This window comes from Onychomys torridus, chromosome 7 (assembly GCF_903995425.1).
Source record: "Onychomys torridus chromosome 7, mOncTor1.1, whole genome shotgun sequence".
Lineage (NCBI taxonomy): Eukaryota > Metazoa > Chordata > Mammalia > Rodentia > Cricetidae > Onychomys > Onychomys torridus.
Genome location: NC_050449.1, coordinates 113899640 through 113921833, shown reverse-complemented (window position 1 = coordinate 113921833; position 22194 = coordinate 113899640). Strand labels below are relative to the sequence as shown.

Sequence of the window (22194 nt, the reverse complement as noted above, 5' to 3'; positions counted from 1 at the left end):
TAAATTAACCCATTTCTATTAATCTACACTTTGCCATGTGGCTTACCAGTACCTTACATCTTCCTTGTCATGGCGGCTGGCAGTGTCTCTCTTCCTCGGCCTTCCACCTCCCAGCATTCTCCCCTCTCTTGTCCCGCCTACCCTTCCTGCCTGGCTGCTGGTCAGTCAGCGTTTTATTTGCAGAGTGCTGTCCACAGCACAGGGACACTGCCACACTGGTTTCAAATGAGACTGCAAAACTTGTTTTGATATACAGTCTAGTTACGTTAGCTCAGGCTAGCCCTTGAATTTATAATCCCCATGTCTCAGCTCCCTGAGAGCTGGGATGACAGGTATCTACCCTACTTCACCAAGGTAAAAGTGGTTTTAAACTATGAATTGTTGTACTTTAGTGACCAAACTTTCTAAGCTCCTAGCTTCTGGCTTCCCTCCATTCCCAGTTTTCTCGATTCTTGAATGTTTCTTTTAACAGCCCTAGTCTCGTCCTGTAGCTCTGTGAAAGCCCCTGGCTCCCAGCCCATTACACCCCAGTCTGGTAGATCTTCTGGAAGTTATCATTGTGGAGACTGAAAAGAATCATGAGATCGTTTTCTGCTTCTATACAACTGACATTTAGTTCTTGTGAACTTAAAAATTCTATTCTCACCGTAGCAAACTGCCTGTTTTATCTGTTTAATCACAAAAATGTGTATGAATTAGGAGATGAACCACTTCATAACATCCTGCAGAGAGGGCAGGGACAGCTTCTGAGTGCCTCTAAGGTATCCCCTGGAGGAAAGAACATTTTAGAACATGGTTAAGCTGTCCAAGGGGTAAATGCACAACTCTCTCTGGATCTGTTTCACTAACAAGGCCAGAGCACACACCGCTGCCTCCTCGTCCTCCCTTCTGGGGCTGGCACAGAGGGCAGATTGGAGAGTATGTCTCCCTTTCTTCTCAAGGGGGTGGCTGTCGTCTGTCTGAACACCCCTGTATGTATGCTCACAAAGTCCTCTCCACATGAACAGAGCCACACAGCAGCTCTAGTGTCCTGGAGAGGAGACACTCCAGTTGGCTCTACTCTCTAAGTTTCAGGCAAGGCCGTGCCTGCACTGTCCATCTTTGAAGAACCAGGTCTTCCATTCCCTTCCTTTACTGCTCTGCTTCCGGTTGCAGATGGTCTGTTACGCTCAGTTCACCAAGCGCTCTTTGAAACAGCCCTAGACTTTCTTAGCATGTCCTGACCCAGGTGGATGTGAGCAGACCATTCACTCTTTAAGGACTCAAGGATGCACAGTCAGGGCTGAGAAAATGTCCCCATTCCATGGGGAACACGGAAGGCACTTCCTCTGCCAAAGACACCAGAAGGTCTATGAGTCAATTGTACCGACCTTCCCTTCCAGACCCACTGGGCCACTGGGCCAGCTTCTTCATACAAGCTATGTGCACCCTCCTCTGTGGATAGTGGTGGGACTGGGTGTAACATAGATTCAGGGAGGAGGGCTTGCTCTCATGGTACACTCGCTCTGTGACTCAACTGAAGGAATGCCTCATTGGCCAGACTTCTTCCCATGGCAGGCTATTCTCTTCATTCCTTCATTCCACAAAAGTTCCTGAGCACAGCTTGGATCTGTTTGGGTAAGGAAGTGGTACACAGGCTGTTTCCTGACCTCTGCCTCTGAGAACAGAACTTCTGAGGTCTGTTTTGAATGAGTGTGATTTTAATGGTCTACACTGATGCCAGTGTAGATCTTGGGGCCCAATTGTGAGTCATGGTCATAGGCAGCCTCAGGGTATTATCTCCATGTATGCCAGTGATAGACAGACAAACTGACTTTTGACTTCATCTCTGGTGTTGGTTTAATCTTTTCTTCCCCTGTGGGTCTTCAAGAGATTCAGCTGAGCTCAAGCCTGAGCCTCTCCCACCAGCCAGCTGCCAAGTGGACTAATTAACCCTTTTCCTCATGCAGACCATCCCCAACCATGAACTAAAACAGAGTACCAGGGACCTGGCGATGACTATCCTGAGAAAAATGTGCTTCCTGTGTCAACTTAGGACATCGAACAATCATCAAAATAAATAAAACTATGACCTAAAGGTTGTTTCAATGGTCTATTTTAATCTTCCAGATCATTCACAACACAACAGCATGGAACAGCCTTCTCAAAACATGGGATTAAGGGGGAAAAAAAATCACAGGGTGCTTCAAAAAGATACATTAAAATACACTAATGAAAATGTTTTCTAGGTAAGTCTTCCTACTCTTCACCCCTGCTGGTACCAACTGTAAGGAAGACTGTCAACTGCCTTCTGATTCAGACTTCTGCCCTCTGAGATGCTCCCAAGCACACAGCAGCTCTGGGAGCTCAGGTGTCAGTGCTGGGCCAGCAGGGACCAGGCCAGTGGGTCATAAATCCCAAGACTGTGGAGCTCCAGGCCTTCCCATGAAGACCCATCAGCCTTTACCCACTCTCCCTGACTATGCATAAGGAGCATTTGGGGCACCCAGCTTGTCTTGGGGTGGCGGAGTCTCGTGCTCCCACTCCTGACAGCAGAACAGATCTGTCATTTCAATGGAGAAAAGAAGTCATGTGGCTCTGCATACCTCTCCTCTGCATGGCTCTGCACACCTCCCCTCTGCATGGCTCTGCACACCTCCCCTCTGCATGGCTCTGCACACCTCCCCTCTGCATGGCTCTGTACACCTCCCCTCTGCATGGCTCTGCACACCTCCCCTCTGCATGGCTCTGCACACCTCCCCTCTGCATGGCTCTGCACACTTCCCCTCTGCATGGCTCTGCACACCTCCCCTCTGCATGGCTCTGCACACCTCCCTCTGCATGGCTCTGCACACTTCCTCTCTGCACAGCGCTTCCAAAGAAGAGTTTCTCATGAAGAAAACAGCTCTAGAGAACTCACTGCTACACGGGGCACCTTTCCTGAATGACTCCGAACAACTGATTAGCTCTGCTGAGAGCACACACCTCAAGTCTGATCTTTCCATAGTTTCTGCTCTACATGTGTTTGACTGCACTCAACTCAAGTTGCTGGCTGAATATGCTACAAGTTTCAGCGAGGGGTGGGGCATTAGGCCAGAAAGTCCACTATCACAGGAAAGGCAGAGGCTGGGCTTCTCACCCTCATAACCAGGGCTCTCACCCTCTGATCTCCCACACAGCTCTGGGTGCACTAATTTTATTCTTTCTGAACAACCCCCCACACACACCCCAAAAAGCACCTGGGGGGTGTGTCTTTCATCTTCCAGGATGGGCATTCCAGCTATAGCAAGGATCCATGTGACCTCTGACTGCTGTCCTTTCTCCATGGCAGTTAGCCAGACACTGGTGCTGTCCTGTCCTTTTGTTTGTTGAAACAGAATCTCACTATGTAGCCCAGATCCTCCTGCCTCAGCTTCCTGGGAACTGTAAGTGCTTGGATTGTAAGTATACACCACCAGGCCTAATTGTGTAGATCTCACAGGATGAACGCTCATTCCCCCTATACCCTTTACTTGGTAACTTACTTTAAAAACTCAAAACATAAATGTTTGTGATGATGCCTCTAAAGTTGACATTTAAAGAAACAGTTGGTCCAGGTCAAGCCTCTTGACCACAGCTGTCTGCAATTAACCTGGGGATAGGCGACACCACGAAAACCTGGCTTTGTCCTGCCTTGGATTGCATGGCAATGTTGTGGCCTCTACAAATTAAAATTATGAATCAGAAAGGTGAATATCCTTTCTTTGCAGCTAGTGACTTGGGGATGTCATGAGGATGACAGTATTAGGGTCACTCATCTTTTCTCTCACACCCCAAGTTCTTTGTCTTCCCAGGACAATGAGCTAGGAGGTCCAAGAACAAAGCAAGAGGGGGCATATGGATTAGCAGTAACTACATAATGCCCTAGAGGTCCCAGGAGCTCTGAGCACAAACCTCCCACCCCAGTGCAAGATGTTTGTGGGTCACCCTGTACACCCATGGTCACACTGCTGGTACCTGGTGGTGAGACAGGGGCTAGCCAGAGCACCTAGCATCCTCTTTGTTAAGAGATGAATGACATCTCTTACCGTGTATCTGGTTAAAGAGTGTCGCTGAACACTTATAAAAATCCATCTTGAATACATCCAAATAGCACACACTCCTTCCCACCCAGAGCTGTCGTGACCGACCAGCTCATCTAACTATCCCCTGGACGTGGTCTGATTTTCACACATCCTACTGCCTCTCACTCTCCATCATTCCCCTAAAATTGCTCAGCTTGCTCACTTTGCAAGTCCCAAGATGATATGGGAAACGGCCACATCAGAGTCAGGGCAGGATGGCCGCTACAGAACCCAGGAGCACCTGTTCTCGGGGCACCATATCCCACATTTTAGCAGCCTCTCCTGCTCCCCCTTGGGGCCCTGCTGGGCCCTGCACCTCCAATCCAAGATGGACAGAGGTGTCCACTTGTCATAAAGTGGAGGATGTGGTCTGTTTTAAAATCAGAACCTGACGATGGGAAAGCTTTCCCGGTTACCCGCACAGACGAGCGGAAGCTGCAGACACAGAGTCACTACGGATGGTGCCAGGAACAGAGGTGAGCAAGGCCCAGAGCTCTGTCTCTGGTGAAGGTGTCAGGTTTACAGGACTAATTGAGGCGCCCTCACCAGACCCCTCCTCCTCCTCCTCCTCCTCCTCCAGGCCCGCTGGCGCTGGTGGCTTGTGCATCTCCTCTGGGGAAGCCTGAGGCTGGCTGGAGTAACTTCTGCTGCCTGAGACAGTCACACGTGCTCGGGACCTCTCACCTGAGGTCTCCAGGTGCTGAACTGGCGTGGAGGTAGCTAGGCCCGTGAGGGAAATGTGGTCACCTGTGTCATCTTCTTCAAAGTCGTTAAGGCAGTACACTTCATCCAGGTCAACGTCCAGCGTCCGGAAGCCCTTGGTGACCACACCAGGACGGGGGTCCAGAATGCCCCCAAGATGAGGCTGGGCCAATTGCTGCCAGTGGTGAAGCGTGGCTGAACCTTGTGGGAGAAAAGAGAGAGGGAGGAGAAGGAGAGAAGGGGGTAAGGAGGCCAGCTAGAACAAATGTTTCCCACCCTCACACCTGTGCTTGCTTGCATGGGACTGTGGGAGGGACTGGGATAGAGCTCACTTGACCCTTCCATCTGGACCCTATCCCTGCCACACCAGGAGGGGGCACCACTGTAAAGAACCAACAATTTCTAAAGGAAAATACATGCTCTATACTGTGTGCCAACGTTTGGTTACCAAGTGTTTGGAGCACCCCATGCCAAACTTAACACACTGTCATTTCTGACAGAAGAGGGTGAAAATGGGCAGGCAGGAACCATAGGAAGCTTGTAACAACAGCATGAGAACACAAAGGGACCAGGAAGCCACGGGACACTCGGGCACAAGCCTGAAGACTCTTGCAAATGGAAGTTATAAAAAAAGAGTAGCCATGAAGGAAGGTAGGTGAGGATAGGGGTTCAAGAACAAGGTAAGACATCCCAGAGGCCTAAAGCAGTGGAGCCATCTCCAAGGTGACACTGGACCCTAGGACTCAGGTGACAGCCTGTGAGGTTTGTAATAACAGAGTGTGTCCCTGATGACCTCAGGTGTCCCAGGCGTTCTACCAAGAAGGAGCACAGGGCCAGGAGTGTCTGTATATCCTGGGTGCTGAGGAGCTAAGTGATATCTCAGACAGAAAGGTGGCTGGGGTGGGTGAGGGGCAGCTCAGGCCTCTAGTGCTTCCAGACACCTGGGTCAGGGACAACTTGCTGTGGAGGTCTGAGAAAGATTTTGAAAATGGACAATTTCAATCCCACTTAAAATGAAAAAACAAAGATCACACCTTGAGCCCTAACACCCTCAACACCCCTTCTAGGTCCACACCAGTTTTAAGGATGCACACTTCATCCTCCTTAACAGACTTGGGCCTACTGAACAGAGTTTAAAAACAAAACAAACAAACAAACAAACAAACAAAACACCCTCTGTGAGCAAAAGGAAAAAACAAAACAACAAAGAGGTTTAAAAAACAAAACAACATATTCACGTCTGTATGGACTCCAGAAGTCCTTAACTTAGAACAAAATACAAGTTCTTTTTGGTGACCACAACTTGGGAGAAACAAGAACGTTAATGCCATCTAGTGGCAGAAATCGGGGGTGGAGCTGAGCATTCCAGTGACCCCAGAGTCCCCACGGGCAGAAGACTCAGCTTCAAATGGCACCCGGCGCTGAGACCCAAAAAGGTCCTTAAGGATCCTTAAGGTCCGTATCTGTTGAGAATCTGAAGGAAATCGCTGACCAAAGGGGAAATGCATGTGCCAGGAACTCCCAAAGTGCCACTGTTTCGTAAATCTAGCTCATATTGGACATGACAGTGTGGTGTGCCTGCGTGATTTCCATGCATGGTGTTGATGGAGGACGGCAGGAACAGAAGAAGCACTACACTGTAGACTTCTCAAGACAGGGTTTCTCCGTGTAGCCCTGGCTGTCCTGGAACTCACTCTGTAGACGAAGCTGACCTCTAACTCAGAGATCCACCTGCCTCTGTCTCCCAATGCTCGTGTAAGCCACATCCTAACTTTATATTGTAGCATCATCTGCAAAACACATTGTAAGTAGTTACATATACACATTGTAATGGTTTCTTTGACCTAGGTGCAATCCAAATGGGACTTGGGAGGAACTCAAGACATGGTAGCCTTCATGTGTGCGAGACCTCCACTACACTGAGCTGACACAGGAAGTGATAGGGAAACACACCAGCACTGTGCAACTCAGAGATGAGGCTAAACTATGGAATGATTGGTTGCCTCAGTTTCCCCTCCCTATATAATTCGCTGGCTGGAGATGAGATGGAAGACAGGTCTCTGGCAGGTTGACCTATCATCTTCTCCACTGTCAGCTCACTGAATAAAGACAGCTTGAAGACTCCGTTCCTGCCTCTGCTTACTGGCATTTGAAATGATGGCACATGAACTCCACATTCCAATAGAAACTCCCTGGACTCTACATATGCAAGCACAGCAATGCACACCTCAAACTCCCCAGGAGGGATTCTTGCTCACTGTACAAACATGGGAATGGAAAGTTCCTGAAGCTAAGTGACTTAACTAGTGGTGTATGAGCCAGAACGTGAGTGCGTGGGCCAGGAACGTGAGCTCAGTGGGCAGCAGGGGCTGGCCATCAGCTGTACAGGTGGTATCAATAACCCAGAGCAGAACTTCCAGGTCGGTGTCCAAGGCCCAGCAGGAAGGCCACATACATGCATTGAGGGTAGCTCTGCCACCTCTGACAGTTCCTATCACACTATCCATGTGCTTTCTCACAGGTCACAGGAAGAAACCATCATCATCGCCAACTCGACATCCCCTGTGTCAGCATACCATTCATCAGGCACTTGCTGAGTGTCTCCATTTCACAGATAGGACAGTGAGTATGGGGAAGAGAGGCACTCGCCAGAGGTTGTATTAAGTAGCAAGCAGCCCATCTGGGATTAAAATGAAGGCCTCTGGCATCTGTTCCCTGAAGCTCTCAGCAGAGAGACACCCCCACCCCACGTGAATCTCATGAATCCAGCCAATAGCAAACCCAGATAGCGGATTGTGGAACAGGTGCTTTCAATCCCACAGACCTGAACACTGTTTCCGCCTTAGCTGTGATTTCAGTTACGTCAACAGTGGGTCTCAAGAGCACTTTCTCTTCCTGGCTGGTTCTGAGGCTCCAGGTATTCAAGGAACCCAGCACCTGAGCAGAGGAACACTCACTGCCCCATCCTGCCACTTCCAGGCCCCAAACCATTCTGTAGGAATTCCACCCATCCCCAGCTCCACCACCCATCCCTGCGACCTTTTCTTGAGACAGGGGGCACAGTTAAAGGTAACTGAAGCAGACCTTGCCAAGGTGAGCACAGGCTGCCCCTTTACCTCAGTCTCACCTTTCAACCTGGCTTCCTTTCCTGTCCAACAGGAAGCGGGAAAAGCACTGTGCTACTGACCACTTCTCATCACTTACTCCATCTAAGACTGCCACTCCTCCCACCCACATGAGAACACACTGGGCAGGCAGGACACAGGAGAAGGACTACTGCCCAGCTCAGTCTTTTTAAGACAAATATCTCTCTCTCTCTCTCTCTCTCTCTCTCTCTCTCTCTCTCTCTCTCTCTTTTTATCTTGAATATCCTGTTCTTTACTGGCATGGTGGTTGAAATGGGAAAAGGAGAAGTAGATGGAGGATACTGATTGGCTTCAGTGATGTTCCCAGACAATGGTCTCCAGGGACCTCACCCCAGGTGCCTTTACCTAGACTGCTAGAGATCAAGGATATTCTAATGGTGTCTCACTAGGCCAATGGAAGCGCGTGTGAGAACATAACCCCATCATAAAGACGGTTCAGGGGTCAACAGCCATAACTGGGCCCTTTAGACCCAGGTGGCTGAATCAGGGCCAAGTCTGACATTCCTGTTTGATAGCTATATGCCCATGTTACAAATAAGGGAGATGGTTCAAGAAGAGGGCTCAAGAGGAGGGCTAACTCACCCACACAAGGACAGAAACTGTGATCAGGGACACTAACATCCCAGCTTAGAGCCAATACAGTGATGCAAATATTGACTGTGGAGGGAAAGGAGGAAAGAACCTATCAGCTGTCCTCTAAACAGCTAAGAAGTCTGAGAAATACAATAGAAGCCAAAAGGATCCATATCACAGGGTGTGTTACAGGCCACAGTGATAAGACATGACTTTTTAATGGTAGTAATTCAACTTCTTGGGAGTAGGGGAGGTGGTGCAGGACGCCACAGGTGAATTCATCTTACTCATGAGTGGAGTTTCTTCTTACTCACGTCATAAAAATAAAGGCACAGAGTTAGAAGAAACAAAGATGAATTGGTCAAATTTTGAGCTTTCAAAATCTCATCCTGCAATGCACCTGAAAAATGACCCCAAAATACATCATAGGTCACCCAGTGAAACACAGTTACGTATGGGAAACAGAGAGGTAGATGGTCAGTGTCTAATGAACTTTGAGAGACAAAAGGAGAAAAGAAAGGCAGAAATAAAATTGCAGAAATGGAAGGTTTTATTGAAGGTCAGAAAACACAAGCTCACAACTGAATAAACAATTAAAAAAGAGTGAGCCGCCCCTTCCCTGGAAGCTAGGAAGGACCTATTACACAATTAATTCATCATTATTAAAATGAAAAGCCAAAAATAGCCCCTCTTCTTTCTTTGGAAATACAGACTGTGGCACGCCTTTACTAATCATGGCCTCAGCTTGCAGGCTGCCTGTTCCGCAAGGCTGACAGCATCCCTGAGGCAACAAAGACAGAGGCTTTTGAGATGAAAATAATTGTTGTCCTCTCAGGTACAAGCCTGTACTGTGTGACAGAAACAACCTGTGGCATTGAAATGTCACGATGAGTGTGGAGCATAATTAGACTAAAGCATCCAGAGACGTTCCTTAGAAGGGACAGTGATAAAAGCTGAGAAAACACAGATGTGCAGACATCTGGCTTCACATACAAATGTGATGCATGGCTCTAAAGCAGGTCTTCCCACTCAAGTGGGAAAAGCAAGAGCACCATACACTTGGTGGCTCCTGACAAGGCCACGGGCTCCAGGGAACGTGTGACATGCAGAGCAAGAGAAGAAAGAAAATGGTGAGGTTTTCTAGGAACTCAGTTTCTGAGGAGCCCCTGGTGCTGATTAAAGAGGGAAGCCCCTGAACAGGGGCTTGCCGGGCTCTAGGGCCGGCCTCCAGCTCTACCTCCTGCCTGCCTCCACACTGCAGACTGCAGGGGCCTGGCTCACCTCCAGAAAGCCACAAATCCAAACATATGAACACACACAACACTTCCACGTGGCTGGGGGTGGTACTCACAAAGCTTGGTTTGTGCTATTTGATAGTGAAAATTCTGAGAAGCCAGAGCTTTCCTTCTCTATCCTTCTCAGACCTTTGGGGTGATCTAGATCTAGTTTGTTGTAGTGAGGACAAATGGCCACAGCAGCCATCGGGAAGGGTCTGAGGCTGCATCCCCGCCACTAGGCTTGGCTCCTAAGGCACTAAGGACAAAAGAAGAGACCTGCGGGCCACCTGTGGTGGCTCCCTAGGCCAGTTCACACTAGGAGTGCACTGTTAACAGAGGCCACCTCAGAGGAACTCAAACCAGCAGCGTGGGTGGCTGTCTCGAAAGAAAAAGGAATAGGTATGACAGAGGTGGCTGGCTTCCCTGTGGTGGATCAGGGCCCACAGTGAGTCACAGAGGAGGACAGAGAGGGGCCGTGGCCCCTGAGGGTCACCTTCGAGTGGCTTCACAATCTGCAGCTTCTCGGGCAGGTAGGAGCGGCTGCTGAAGGACATGCCGGAGAAGCCAGTGAACTCCGAGAAGCGTGAGTGTGTGCCCAGGGACATGATGCTCTCGGTGGGCGTGAGTGAGCCACTGTGCAGCTCGCCCTTGTCAGCCAGCTCGCGCAGCTTCCTCTCCTGCTCCTCCTCGAAGAACCTCCGCTCAGACAGGTAGTTCTCTCGACGCAGGGACAGCCGCCTAAGTGCCGTCTCCAGGTCGTGGGAGCCTGGGGTGCCTGGGGTGCCTGGCTTCTTATTGCGCTCCTCATTCCTGGGGAAGACAGGAGGTAAGTACTCTAAAGGGCACTGAGGACTCCTCAGGGCAAGGCCACTGCTTGGACAGGAGATGGTCTAAGGAGACCAGGCCAGCCAGGATGGGAGCGGACACTTGGAGGAATTATTTCTGTGGGCCCGAGCTGACTTTTTTTAGAGACAGATGGCTACATCAGGATGAACTGAAAAATTACACATAAGCAAATATGTGTTTCCATAACAATCTCCCTCCTGGTTGTTTTGGAAGACCTTTTGTAGGTTGCTATTCCTGGGTACCAGAGGGGAGCTGATTCAAGGGGCCCCGCTTTGTGTCTCTTAGATAAAAGGACTTGGGCTCTCAGGTCTGAGTGAAACCATCTCTGATCTTGGGTAGCCCTCTGTATGGCTCAACTGGTCCAAAGTACCTGTTTTAGAAGTCCAAGTGCTGGGGTGCACAGGGATGACAGGATGGGTTTGGGGTTCTATAGGGCTTAAGGGTAGAGAGGAACTGACTATCACTAAGGAGACCCCACAACAGACAGCCCTCTTCACCCCACCTTCTGAAGCAAACCAGAGAGCCTGGGTCCTCCTCACCCTTTCCAGCATCCAAGCTCCCAAGGGGCCATAGTGATGATTCATGGGAAGAATTTGTTAGTTTCCCCTTCAGCTTCATGTTATGGAAAAGCATGCTTTGGATATCAACTTGAGATATCCCTTTTGAAAACACCATGTAAGGTGGGTAACTGGGATGTGGAGAAGTCTCTTGGATGGTGGCTGAGTCCCCATTCAATGGGGCTCTCTTCTCCCCTCCCAACAACAGGAGAAAAGCCCATTGCTCACCCCAGGTCAGCTGCCTCAGTTTCCAGGAGGATGCTGTTGGTCTTGTTGTCAAGGACCACATTGCCAACATCGCTGCCGTAGAAGCTGGAGCGGGGGGTGCTGACGCAGCTGGACAGGAGGGAGTTCATGGCTGAGGACTGGTTGGAGCCGGGGATGTTCATAGGGGAAGGGGCCAATGATCTCTGCTTGACCACCTGATTGATGTTTCTCACCGTCTCAAAGACACGCTTCTGGTGGCTGGGGAGAACATGGCAGCCATGAGCAAACACATCAGGAAGAACTTGGAGCTAGCACCTCCACCTCCAAAGAAACACCTCAGGGAGCCTGAGTGGCCTGCTGCCTGAGGGCTTCATGTGTTCCTGAGGGTGTGGGCGCCTCCATCACAGTATGGACTGGGAAGATGCAGTGCCCAGAGGTTCTGGCACAGCTCAGTACTAGGTTCAGCCAGCCCAAATGACACTGATTCTCACAGATCCAAAGCCTGACCTGGAAATAACAGTCCTGAAGTATTGCTTTTGTCTTTAGTATGCTTGCTTCTTTCGGATCTACACCAGAGTGTGAGCTCCACAAGGGCAGTGCTAACCGCAGACATTTGCAGAATGATTATGTGTAAGCATTCATATAAAAGAAAAAGCAAAACTTCAAACTAATCTGAAGTTTCTACCTTGAGATGATAAATACTAGGCTATTTGTAGAAACTACCATTTCTCAGTGCAGAACCCATAGTTTGATTTGAATGTGTCTTCTTTTAAGGAAAAAAGGGTGGGCACATTTCTGGACTGGCTGCTTCCCCTGGGGTGCCAGGTCTGCACACTCTGAAGTCACCAGGACACCAGCCACTCAGTCTCATATAAATTCTGTCCCAGGAGTTTGGGGAGAGAGAAAACATGGTCCCCAGATTCCTTCTAAATGTTCCAGGGAGGTGAAACCTGAATCTGGAGTTAGGAGGGGAGCTGTAGACACCCAGGAGTCCCCAGAAGAAAACAAGCCTGGCTCACACCATTGAGGAGCCCTGTCTCATTACTGCTGATGGTTTTCTTTGTGTAGAGCAATGCTTTCCATTAGGGAAAGTGGGGATTGGCAGGGAGATGCAGCCTCCTTCCCACATCCTGGAAGCTCATCAAGTAACTTCTTTTGTTGCTTTGGTGTGTCTTTTGAGACAGGGACTCACTCACACAGGCTGTGATGGCCTTGAACTTCTGACCCTCTACTTCACCAGGTGCTATGAGGTGCTGGGATAGAACTCAGGGCCTCATGCATGCTAGGGAAGTCCTCTACCAGCTGAGCCCAAGCCATTATCATGAGAAAAGAGCAGGAAAAGGTCAGGCGTGTGGTTTCGGCTCCCTTAACTCGACAGGAAGGACCACAGTTGTGGCTGGTGGTGGCTGAGGTCCACACATGTCAGGTTATAAACAGAACCAGTCCTGAGTCAGTTTGTGGGAACTTGAAAAACAAAAACCATGCAGCCATACGTGATGTCTGGAGACTCTGGCTCTTCCAGCTGCAGCTCCTTACGCATAGTTCCCTCAATTTCTGCAGCCAAGGAGTCCTGGGAAAAGACAGAAGCCATGTTGAGTGAGCAAGGGCATCCATTTCTGTATCAGGTCTGAGGCCAGAAGAGCCACAGGGGAAGAAACAGGGGGTCCAGCTGTCTCCAGACTTCTTGCCACACAGCACAAGGCTAAAAGCATTCTCTACAGAGAGAATCTGCTGACCCAAGGCCAAGATGGGTTTTGAACACACAGCATCTTTGGGTGAGAGTGAACAGCCCTAACACTAATGTAGCTGTGTCTGAAAGCCAGTCCATTCAAGGCTCCCTTGGCCAAATTACAGAGATAAAATTGTGGCTACAGGACGGGGAACTTAAGGGGGCACAGGAAAGTGTGTTCAGAACAGCAGGAACAGACGTAGCTCCAAATATCTCTAAGCCTTCTGAAAGGTCCTACATGGCCTCTCAGCCCCCACAGGTCACACTAAGCTACTGTCCTCCCAGGCCCCAGGTCTGCAGTCCCAGCTCCTTAGGACTATGACACCCAGGAGGCCAAGGCTGTACCTCTGACTCCTAGGCAGGCACCCACCTGCCAAGGGCTCTCGGGCTCTGCAGGAAGTGTCCCTGCCTGCATGGACTGAGTCATGCGCACTGCCACCTTGGTGCTTTCTCTGGAAGCTCCTCACCCCACCAGCCAGCCCAACATCCACATTCACCATGTGCTCAGGAAACAGGACCGCTTCTCCTGGGAAGAATGCCGTATTTCTTCTTTGTAAACACTCCCTGCCCATCCCTCACTCCTGACATTTCTGAACCCCATCCTTTGCACATGTGTACCTCTCAACCCCTTAACTCCTACTGGTTTTCTCAGAGTACACTCCGCTCTTTGTGGGGCAGGAGAGGGTGGCGTGAGCTTTAGGGGCACCAGAAGGCTGGTTCTTGAACGCTACTGACTCCCTGGGTATACTGAGAAGGTTGACCCCACATGTGTCCCACCTAGACCTCTGATTTGAGGAATATTTATGAAAACAGAAGACATAGTTCCCTCGATATTCATGGGTCCCCAGATTCTATCCATGGATTACAGATTAAAAACTCCCACCACAAAGCGAAGGAATTGGGAACATTGCTGAGTAAAACCTGCTACTGGCAGTTGGAACGGCAGAGAGCAAGAGGCAGATCTGGGTGCTCAGCTCCAGGGACGCAGGCACGCTGCAGCCTTTCCTGCTTTAACTGCCTTTAACGCACAACGCCCTTTCAAAATAACCACCCTCAAAACCTGGGCTTGCCAAGAGCCTCAAAAAAGGCAAACAAAATCTTTTCAGCAAACATGACAGTTGAGAATCCTTCCAGAAGACATGGAAAAACATGTGTGCTATCCATCTTTCCTCGTGCAATGGTTCGAGTTTTTCTTTTTGTTTATTTTGTATGAGTATGCACACACACAGGGACACGTGGGTGCTTGTGTACCATGGTATACCTACTCCTCAGTCAGTTTTGGGAGTGAGTTCTTTCCCTCTGCCTTGCTGAGATGGGCGTTGTTCTCATTTCGGCCACTTCTCAGTGTATTCCAGGCTAGCTGGCCTGTAAACTGGGCAATTACCCTGTCTCTACCTCCCATCTCATAATACGAATTCAGAATTACAGATGTACACCACTAGTTCCGGTTTTCATGTTGTTTCTGGGGATCACACTCAGTGGAGCAGGCTTGCATAGCTGGTGTTTTTATGTGCTGAGCCCTGGTTTTACAAGACAGTTTTAAGCCCTCAGCCATGCCCCACTAAGTTACCCAGTAAACTCCTTGGCTCACTGAGCTGGACTTGGTGGAACTGTTCCTCTGGGCTGTGACTACCCTCTCTGTCTGAGGTGGATAGAAAAGAGACTTCCCAGGAAAGTATCTCAGCAAGAGCTTCCTCCCTAAATCCCTTCTCAGCTGAGATGGCTCAAAGAAGGTTAATTCCTGGAGTCCATGTCAAGGTGGAAGGAGAGAACTACTCCACAGAGTTCTCCTCTGGATTCCACACTTGTACCATATACAATGCGCCCTCTCCCATCATCACATACAAATACAATAATAATAAATAAACATTTTAAAAAATTAAAAAACAAAAACCTCTTCTCACTTCAGAGAGGATTTGTTATTCTGCCAGAATAATGTCTGGAACAAAGTCTGAATATACAGGAGCTCTGGGAGGCCTGTTCCCGAGCCATCTGTCTGTCATCCACCGTGCAGTCCATGTGGAGTGGCTTAAAGCCATGTACTAACTTGCCCAGTGCTGTGGAACACAGCTAACGTGTGCCCCCCCCCCTCGAGACACTATGGTGTCCTAGACGATAGAATGAGCCAGCTCAGTTCCCTACAAGCAGATGTCATAGCGGAACAACTGACTAAAGGCTCCACCCTCGTACAGCCCAGTGTCCATGGGGAGACTAAACCTGAAACCCCCTTTGTCCTTCATGTTCCCTTCAAAGCCCCAATACTGAGCAAGCCAGGCCAGGACTAAAATAAGATCATGGAGAAACACTATTTTTAAAAAAGTTGATTCAGATACTAGACACTAAATGATACCAAGAGAAGGGTTAATAAACACATAAAGAACCAGGAGAAGAGCAGGCTCTTTAAGACATGGGGAAGGTACTTCAGAGCAAAACAGCTCACACAGCAATAGCAGCCATATGTAACATCTAACTAAACAAGTTCCGCGTGAAATTATCTCTTAGCAGCAGGAGTAGAAAGAACAGACAATAAAGGGCCAGTCTGTCCTAGGGAATTAGGGAGCCCCCAGATGGGCAGGTCCAGGTCCAAACAGGAAAGATGCAGGCCCAGTGGTCAGAAAGGGACACAAAACCCCTGGCAATGGTCTAGGGAACAGAGGGGCACAGGAGAACCCACTTACCATGGGGAACAGGCCCAGTGAGTGGTAGCGCCGGGACGTGGTGTTGGGCATCGTCTTGTTCCGCAGGTTCTTCAGTTCCTCCTGTGCCTCGTGAAGCATTTCCATGCACTCTGCATACTTGTCCTCCAGCTCACGCAGCTTCAGGGAAAGGCAGAGGGTCAGGCCTACACTGCACCAGTGAGTGCCCAGGCACTAACACACCCACCAGCCCTCCCTCCCACCTGAGAGGCAGAATGATACAATAGTTCTCATGGAACCACAGCAAAGCCGGCTGGATCCACAAGGCTAGCTTTTCCTTTCATTTGGGGAATGCTTCTAGATGGAAAAGCTGCTAAATGTTCACTGTGGGCAAGCCGGACAGACACTAACTGGTAAGAGGCAAATCATAACCCCTGTTTCCAGCTCCATCGTCTTTCATTTCTGTTTGATCCAGGGACTTTGTCTGTAGCCCGGGCTAGCCTAAACTCATAGCAATCCTCCTGCCTCAGCCACTCATAGAATGGGATTGCAGGCATGTACCAAAATGCCCAGATTCAAGCCATATCTTTGAACAGCTCTTTACACATGCCTGTGGTATATTTTGTTCACCTAGTTGAACATCCTGACGGTTGGCATCTGTCAGGAACTAGAATATTCCAAGTCCTGAGCTGGTACTGAATCTGCCTCCTTGTGTTAAAACACCCACCAGAGGCGGTAGGCACAGGACCCAAGTAAAACAGTATTATGCTAACTCGATATTAAAATGTTTGTTATGAGGGGAATGACCTAGGCCTGGTGTGTGTGTGTGTGTGTGTGTGTGTGTGTGTGTAGTGGGGTGGATATGCCTTCCCTGGAACATGAGGCCCTAGAGAATTGAGGCAGAGACACCCACCTCTGCTGTGAGTTGCCGCTGGGCGTCCTTGGCAGCGCCCAGGTGCTGGACAAGCTCTTCATTTTCCACTGCACACTAAACATGGTAAAGACAAGTCCTCTGTTAAGACACCCAGAAGAGCCCACCTTTCCCTCTAGTTACCTGTCAACAGCCTGTCTGTGAGGAACTCAGCACCTGTCCACAGAGGACCATGACCTGACGCTGGAGCCAAACATTGTCTTTAATATAATTGGAAAAAAAAAACCAAAACACGTTCTTTTTAAAACTGATTTCATTCGTGTGTGCGCATGCATGTGTGTGTGCATGTGTGTGCACGTGTGTGCACGTGAGTGGTCTGCCTACAGTGTGGGTTGGTTCTCTCTGGAGATGGACCTCAGGTTGTCAGTCTTAGCAGCGGGTCTCTAACCGCTGAGTTACCTCGCCAGCCCCTTTCATGTGACTCTGAAGGTACAGCCTTTCCTCTGCACCTGTTTATTCTCCACAGCCCAACCCCCACCTCCAGAGAACGGCTGCTTTCTATCGTTTCTTCTTTCTGTCCCTGGAGGCATCTCATCTCCTCCTTCCAGTCAAAGCCCCCACAGGAAACTAATCAGCCAGCACACCACTCTACCATGGAATGTACCTGACTGGCAGAGTGAGAACAAAGAACAGCCCCATGATTTGTAAGTTAAAGGCCAAGATTCCGTATCTACAGCACAGCTTTAAGTGTGCCACTCATTTACAGATCATCCTACGATCATAAAGCCTCCGCTGACTCTCAGGGCGGTGGGTCGGTTCCTGAGCCCACTAAGCCAGAAGAACTGCATGTGTGGCTCAGGTGGGAAGCCATCCTCTCCAGTGACCACAGTCCCCATCTCAGCACGGCCACTCTCAGGGCAGCCAAGACGCAGGAGCCTTACAGCCTTTGCCTTCTTCTGTAAGTCCACAATTTGCGACAGCAGGTGCGTGATCTCCTCCTGCTGCCGAGCTGCATCTTCTGTCTTCTTGGCCAGCTCCTCTGAGATGCTCGCAATCTGGACGTTGGCATCCCCTGGGACAAAGTAATGACAAGCAGGTGGCTGAGTTGGAAAAGCACACACAAACCAGGGAGTGAACAGTGTCTTAATGGGGGGATTGGAGATGGGACATGAAGGGAGTCGCAGTGGACATCCTTTAAAGTGATAATGTGGCTCCTTCGGGCTGCAAAGAGAAGGAACCCAGGCTTCTCATGGGCTGTCCCCAAGGCAGGTGAGGCAAGCTCCAGGAAGGAAGCTGAAAGTGCCACACACTGCACCCAGCTGAACTCCCACATTCCACCATGAGCAGATCCACATCACGACTGGAACTCTGCAGACACTGCAATTCCCTGTGGCTTTCCACTGCATTTGGAGCAGAAGCCCATTTTACTAGATGTGAACATGAGCTCTGTTTCACTTCACCGAAATGCCCTTTCTTTTATCTTACCTGCAAACTTACAACAGAGGGCATGGGGAAATCCCATTAAAATTAAATATCCACCTCATTGAGAAAATGGGGCAAAAGTTGCCACACAGTCTGGCATAGGCCTCCTGCTTTCAGAAAAATGCCACTGAGCTATTGGGTGGAGGGGATGGTGATGGGAGTATCTGAGAAGAGAAGAGCATGTGGGAGGGGCAGACATACTCAGCTCCTTCACACAGTCGTTCACCAGCTGCTGTTCCTTCTCCTCATAGGTGATGGTCTCAGTCTTCAGCTGACAGGCCTGTGGATGGGACTTAGTCAGGGAACAGCGCTCACACAACCAGGCCTGGCACGTGGACCAGGGTCCAGGCTCAGAGCTGGGCAAACCCTTCAACATCTCTGCACCTGCGACCATCACATGTCCAGGACAGACACCTCATCTGCAATCCCTGCCTGGGTAATGGGCACATTCCTAAAGCAGAGACCTGAAGGCTATGGACCACCAGGGGGCGCTACACAGAGACGTGAGCATAAGTACTTCACTGAAAGGCCAAGCCACCTTGGTCTGTTTGTTGTTTGCTTGTGTGTGTCCAGCTCTTGTAGACATGGCACCTCTATGGGCCTTATAGTGCCTAAGACACTGCCCTGCCTAGAGCATGTGTTCTATGAACAGCAACACAGGAACAGAACTGTTACCACGTCAGACAAAGCTACCAGGTTCTCAAGTGTCATTAACTCTCTGGCTCAGCTCCCTAAGAACAAACTCACATGAAAGCACTAAAACACAGTCTCCAGAGCTTTCCCAAAATAGGGGGTGTGGAGTGTCACCTCTATAACCCTAATATTTGGGAGACTATCGCAGGAGAGCTGCCATGAGTTTGGGGCCAGCCTGGGCTACATAGTGAGCAACAAGTCAGTCTGAGGGCCTGTCTTAAAAACAAAATGGGCTGAAGCGATGGTGCACACCTTTGATTCCAGCACTTGGGAAGCAGAGGTGGGCAAATCTCTGTGAGTTCAAGGCCAGCCTGGTCTGCAGAGTGAGTTCTAGGACAGTCAGAGCTACATAGTGAGACTTTGTCTCAAAACAAAAGTCACACACACACACACACACACACACACACACACACACACACACACACAGAGAGAGAGAGAGACAGAGAGACAGAGAGACAGAGAGAGAGAGAGAGTGCATAGCTATCCACAGGACTTTAGATAGTTTGTTCTGGCTGAAAGGAAGAAAAGAGAATGGTCTAGAGGGCTACATAAATGCTCAGTTAACGAGTTGAGGACAGGTGGCTGTGAGGGCTTGGGTCCTGGCCACAGGCAGACATGAAAATTCTGAGGGTAGACATGGGCCATCAGGAATCCACACCTGAATCAGAATCCTTCAGCTAGCTCTTGGGAAAGAGGGGCTGGGTGCCTGGGACTGGGGCAGTCCCCTGGACCAGATGCCAGGAGACTGCAGACGAGAAGCATGGACCCAGCATCTGAGCCACAGGCTATCAGAGCTAACCTGATGACCTTCTTGGTTATCCTGCCTTGTGGTTCCCATTTGTAAGAAATAAAAGGTTGGTGGGTATGGGGTCTGCAAGGACAGGTCAGGTGCCTTGTAAGGTCCAGACGGGAGGCTCTTTGCAATGCATTGCAAGTCCAAAGTGACAGATGGCCTGTTCCCCCCAGGAGGGGCCCTGGGAGTCTGGAGTCAGCTTAGGTAGGCTCACGGCCCAAACCTGACAGCCAAGGGCCTGGTGGACAGGGTGGTGCCATCTCTTGCCTACAGACAAGCTCAATGTTCATTAAGACAAAGAGCACTAAATCTGTTCAGTACTTGTTTCAGAGAGCGGTGGTGGTGAGGAGGGAAAACTACTCAGGAGCAGAGGTGCAAACCCGGCCTTTGTCATCTACTAACCCTGACCTCTTCCAACACCCGCAGCCTGGCGCAGAAGAGGCTCGGCTCTTGGCCTTGCTGTGAAGATGGACAGCAGCAACAACAACAGTGACAACACAGGACGATGCCTGGCGCAGCGCCTTCCTTTCCACACAGGAAACACTCAGAAGCCTAAGTTCCCAGGCTGCCTCTGCTCAGCCTCTGCAAGCTCACTGTGTAACTGTCTCCATGTTCTGGTATACAGTCTCCTTGGAGCAGATCTGACCCTCAATAATGTGACAGCTGGTGTCACTCCAGCCTTCAGGCCATTGCTGGGGACCCCATGGAAGGCACGGGGTGAAGGAGAAAGGCCTATACCCCTTCAGTCTTCACCCGCTGTGATGGCCAGCCCAGAAGCAATGCCACCCGTGGCCGAGCCTGCATCTGGGCACCCTGGCCAGGGAGGGCACGCTCAGGCAAGACTTCTGCAGATGAACGCTATGCAGATAGTACTGTCACCAAAACTTTTGCTGCCAGAGGGACACCCCTACCCTTTGGAGGGAGCAAGAGCAGGGTGTGTGCGTCACCTCGGATCGAAGTACAACGTTCTCCTCTTCGAGGTCCTTCAGCTTCTTCTGAAGGGAGTCCAGGTGGAAGTAGTTCTGGACAGAGGAGGATGACTCATTCCTCTTCAGTCTGAGAGAAAAGCAGTCAGTCAGGACGGCTGTGTTTCCTTCCCACCCGGTCCCATGTGGAGACAGGAAGGGTTACCCCAAAGGTGTAGGAGCCACATTAGCTCAGAACTGGGGGTGGGGTGTGGTCAGTTTTATTTAACCAATTCAGTTCATGCACACCTATCCACAGAAATGCTTCATGGGCCGGTGGGACAGCTCAGGGAGTAAAAGCTCTTGCTGACACCCCTGACAGAGTCCAATGCCTAGGACCAACAAGAAAACTGATTCCTGAGAGCTATCCTCTGACCTCCACATGCAAGCTGGAAGTCATGACTTGTGCCCTCCCCCAACGTATACTAATAAATAAATTAAATTCAAAAGTAAGTGCTCTATGTATGCTGTATGTGAACTCAGTGACCCTATGACCTAAGTGTCCTTAACAGTTCCATCTGCGGTGTGGAAAGTAATCTGGGCTGCAGGAACACGGATTCTAAGTCACAACAGAGCTGGGACCCCAAATAGGTCCCTGGACTCCCAACATGAGGGCCTGCGGCCCCAGGGTCTGTGCTTCCTTCCCACAAGGGGGCCCACCTTCTTCCCAAGAACATGCCAGGGCAAATGGCCGCTCTGACAAGCCAGCAATGAAATCCGTAAGAGGGAAACAGCCACACACACCCCCCTGCAGCTCCCACGGAAGCAGTGAGATGGCTTCGTCTGTAGACAGAACCCAAGCTGCTAGTGACCTGCCTAGAGGCCTCCAAGGACATCCCCAACAGCCCTCCTGCCCTCAGGCTCCAGGGACCTGTGCTGTGACTTACGGAGTTGAGCAGACAGACTCAGGCTCACTCTCCTCAGCAGCACTGGTGTAGAACTGAAGCAGCTCATCCTTCATGGACAGCTCATGTCGGAGCTGAGACACCTACACAGATAGGAAAGAGCAGGTTGAAGGTTTCTGGAAGGTAGCAATGTCCATTCTGTGCTCAAATGCTTCCTGGGGAGGCACGATGCTCCAAATGAGGATTGATTTACTACTCAAAATTTAAGACATTGAGCTTGATACCATTTAAGAAAATCCCAATCAATGATGTCTAGGTGGGAAACTCTATGTTTATGATGTTTAGTTAGAAGGGCAGATAGGGGAGCAGAAGGCTCTGGAATGATCACAGGGGTGGGAGTGAGATTGTTCATTGGCTCTGGAAGCAGCCAGATGACCAGCTGGGCAAGTGGCCAGAACAATGGGCCATACGCTCAATGAAAGGAGCAGCCACTTGCTTTGTCAGAACTCAATGCCATCTCAGAGCAGATCTGGGCATGTGCTAATGCCAGGTGGGCTGCCAGGAGCAATTCAGACTCCACTTAGAAAACCACAGGCCGCCGCCCCTCCCCGCCCCCCGCCATGTGATCAGCACACCTCACACTGTCCCTGACCAAGGCAGTCAGGCCCTGTTCTGCACACAATGGTTACCGGGCAGAAACATGGAGTGTGTGAGGAAAAGATGAGCCGTGAGGAAAGCCAGGCTGCTGACTGAAATGTTGCCGATTTGGGCTCAAGGCTTTCAGAGAAGC

At 50.1% G+C, this 22194-nt stretch overlaps 1 protein-coding gene across 7 annotated transcripts in view; it reads right to left on the bottom strand.

Annotated features, from left to right (window-relative positions):
• Trak1 (trafficking kinesin protein 1) overlaps positions 1-22194 on the bottom strand; it is a 104254-nt gene that overhangs the window by 8089 nt on the left and 73971 nt on the right. For 3 of the 7 annotated variants that reach the window (XM_036193997.1, XM_036193992.1, XM_036193991.1), the window contains 10 exons: positions 21447-21547; positions 20542-20650; positions 18310-18388; positions 17568-17698; positions 16669-16743; positions 15798-15935; positions 12884-12960; positions 11412-11648; positions 10274-10590; positions 4629-4985 (listed from right to left, as the gene is read on the bottom strand). In XM_036193997.1, coding sequence (XP_036049890.1) covers positions 4629-4985; positions 10274-10590; positions 11412-11648; positions 12884-12960; positions 15798-15935; positions 16669-16743; positions 17568-17698; positions 18310-18388; positions 20542-20650; positions 21447-21547 — 1621 coding nt within the window. The remainder of the gene's footprint in view (positions 1-4628; positions 4986-10273; positions 10591-11411; positions 11649-12883; positions 12961-15797; positions 15936-16668; positions 16744-17567; positions 17699-18309; positions 18389-20541; positions 20651-21446; positions 21548-22194) is intronic. The other 4 variants (XM_036193995.1, XM_036193993.1, XM_036193996.1 and 1 more) reach the window with 2 other exon arrangements.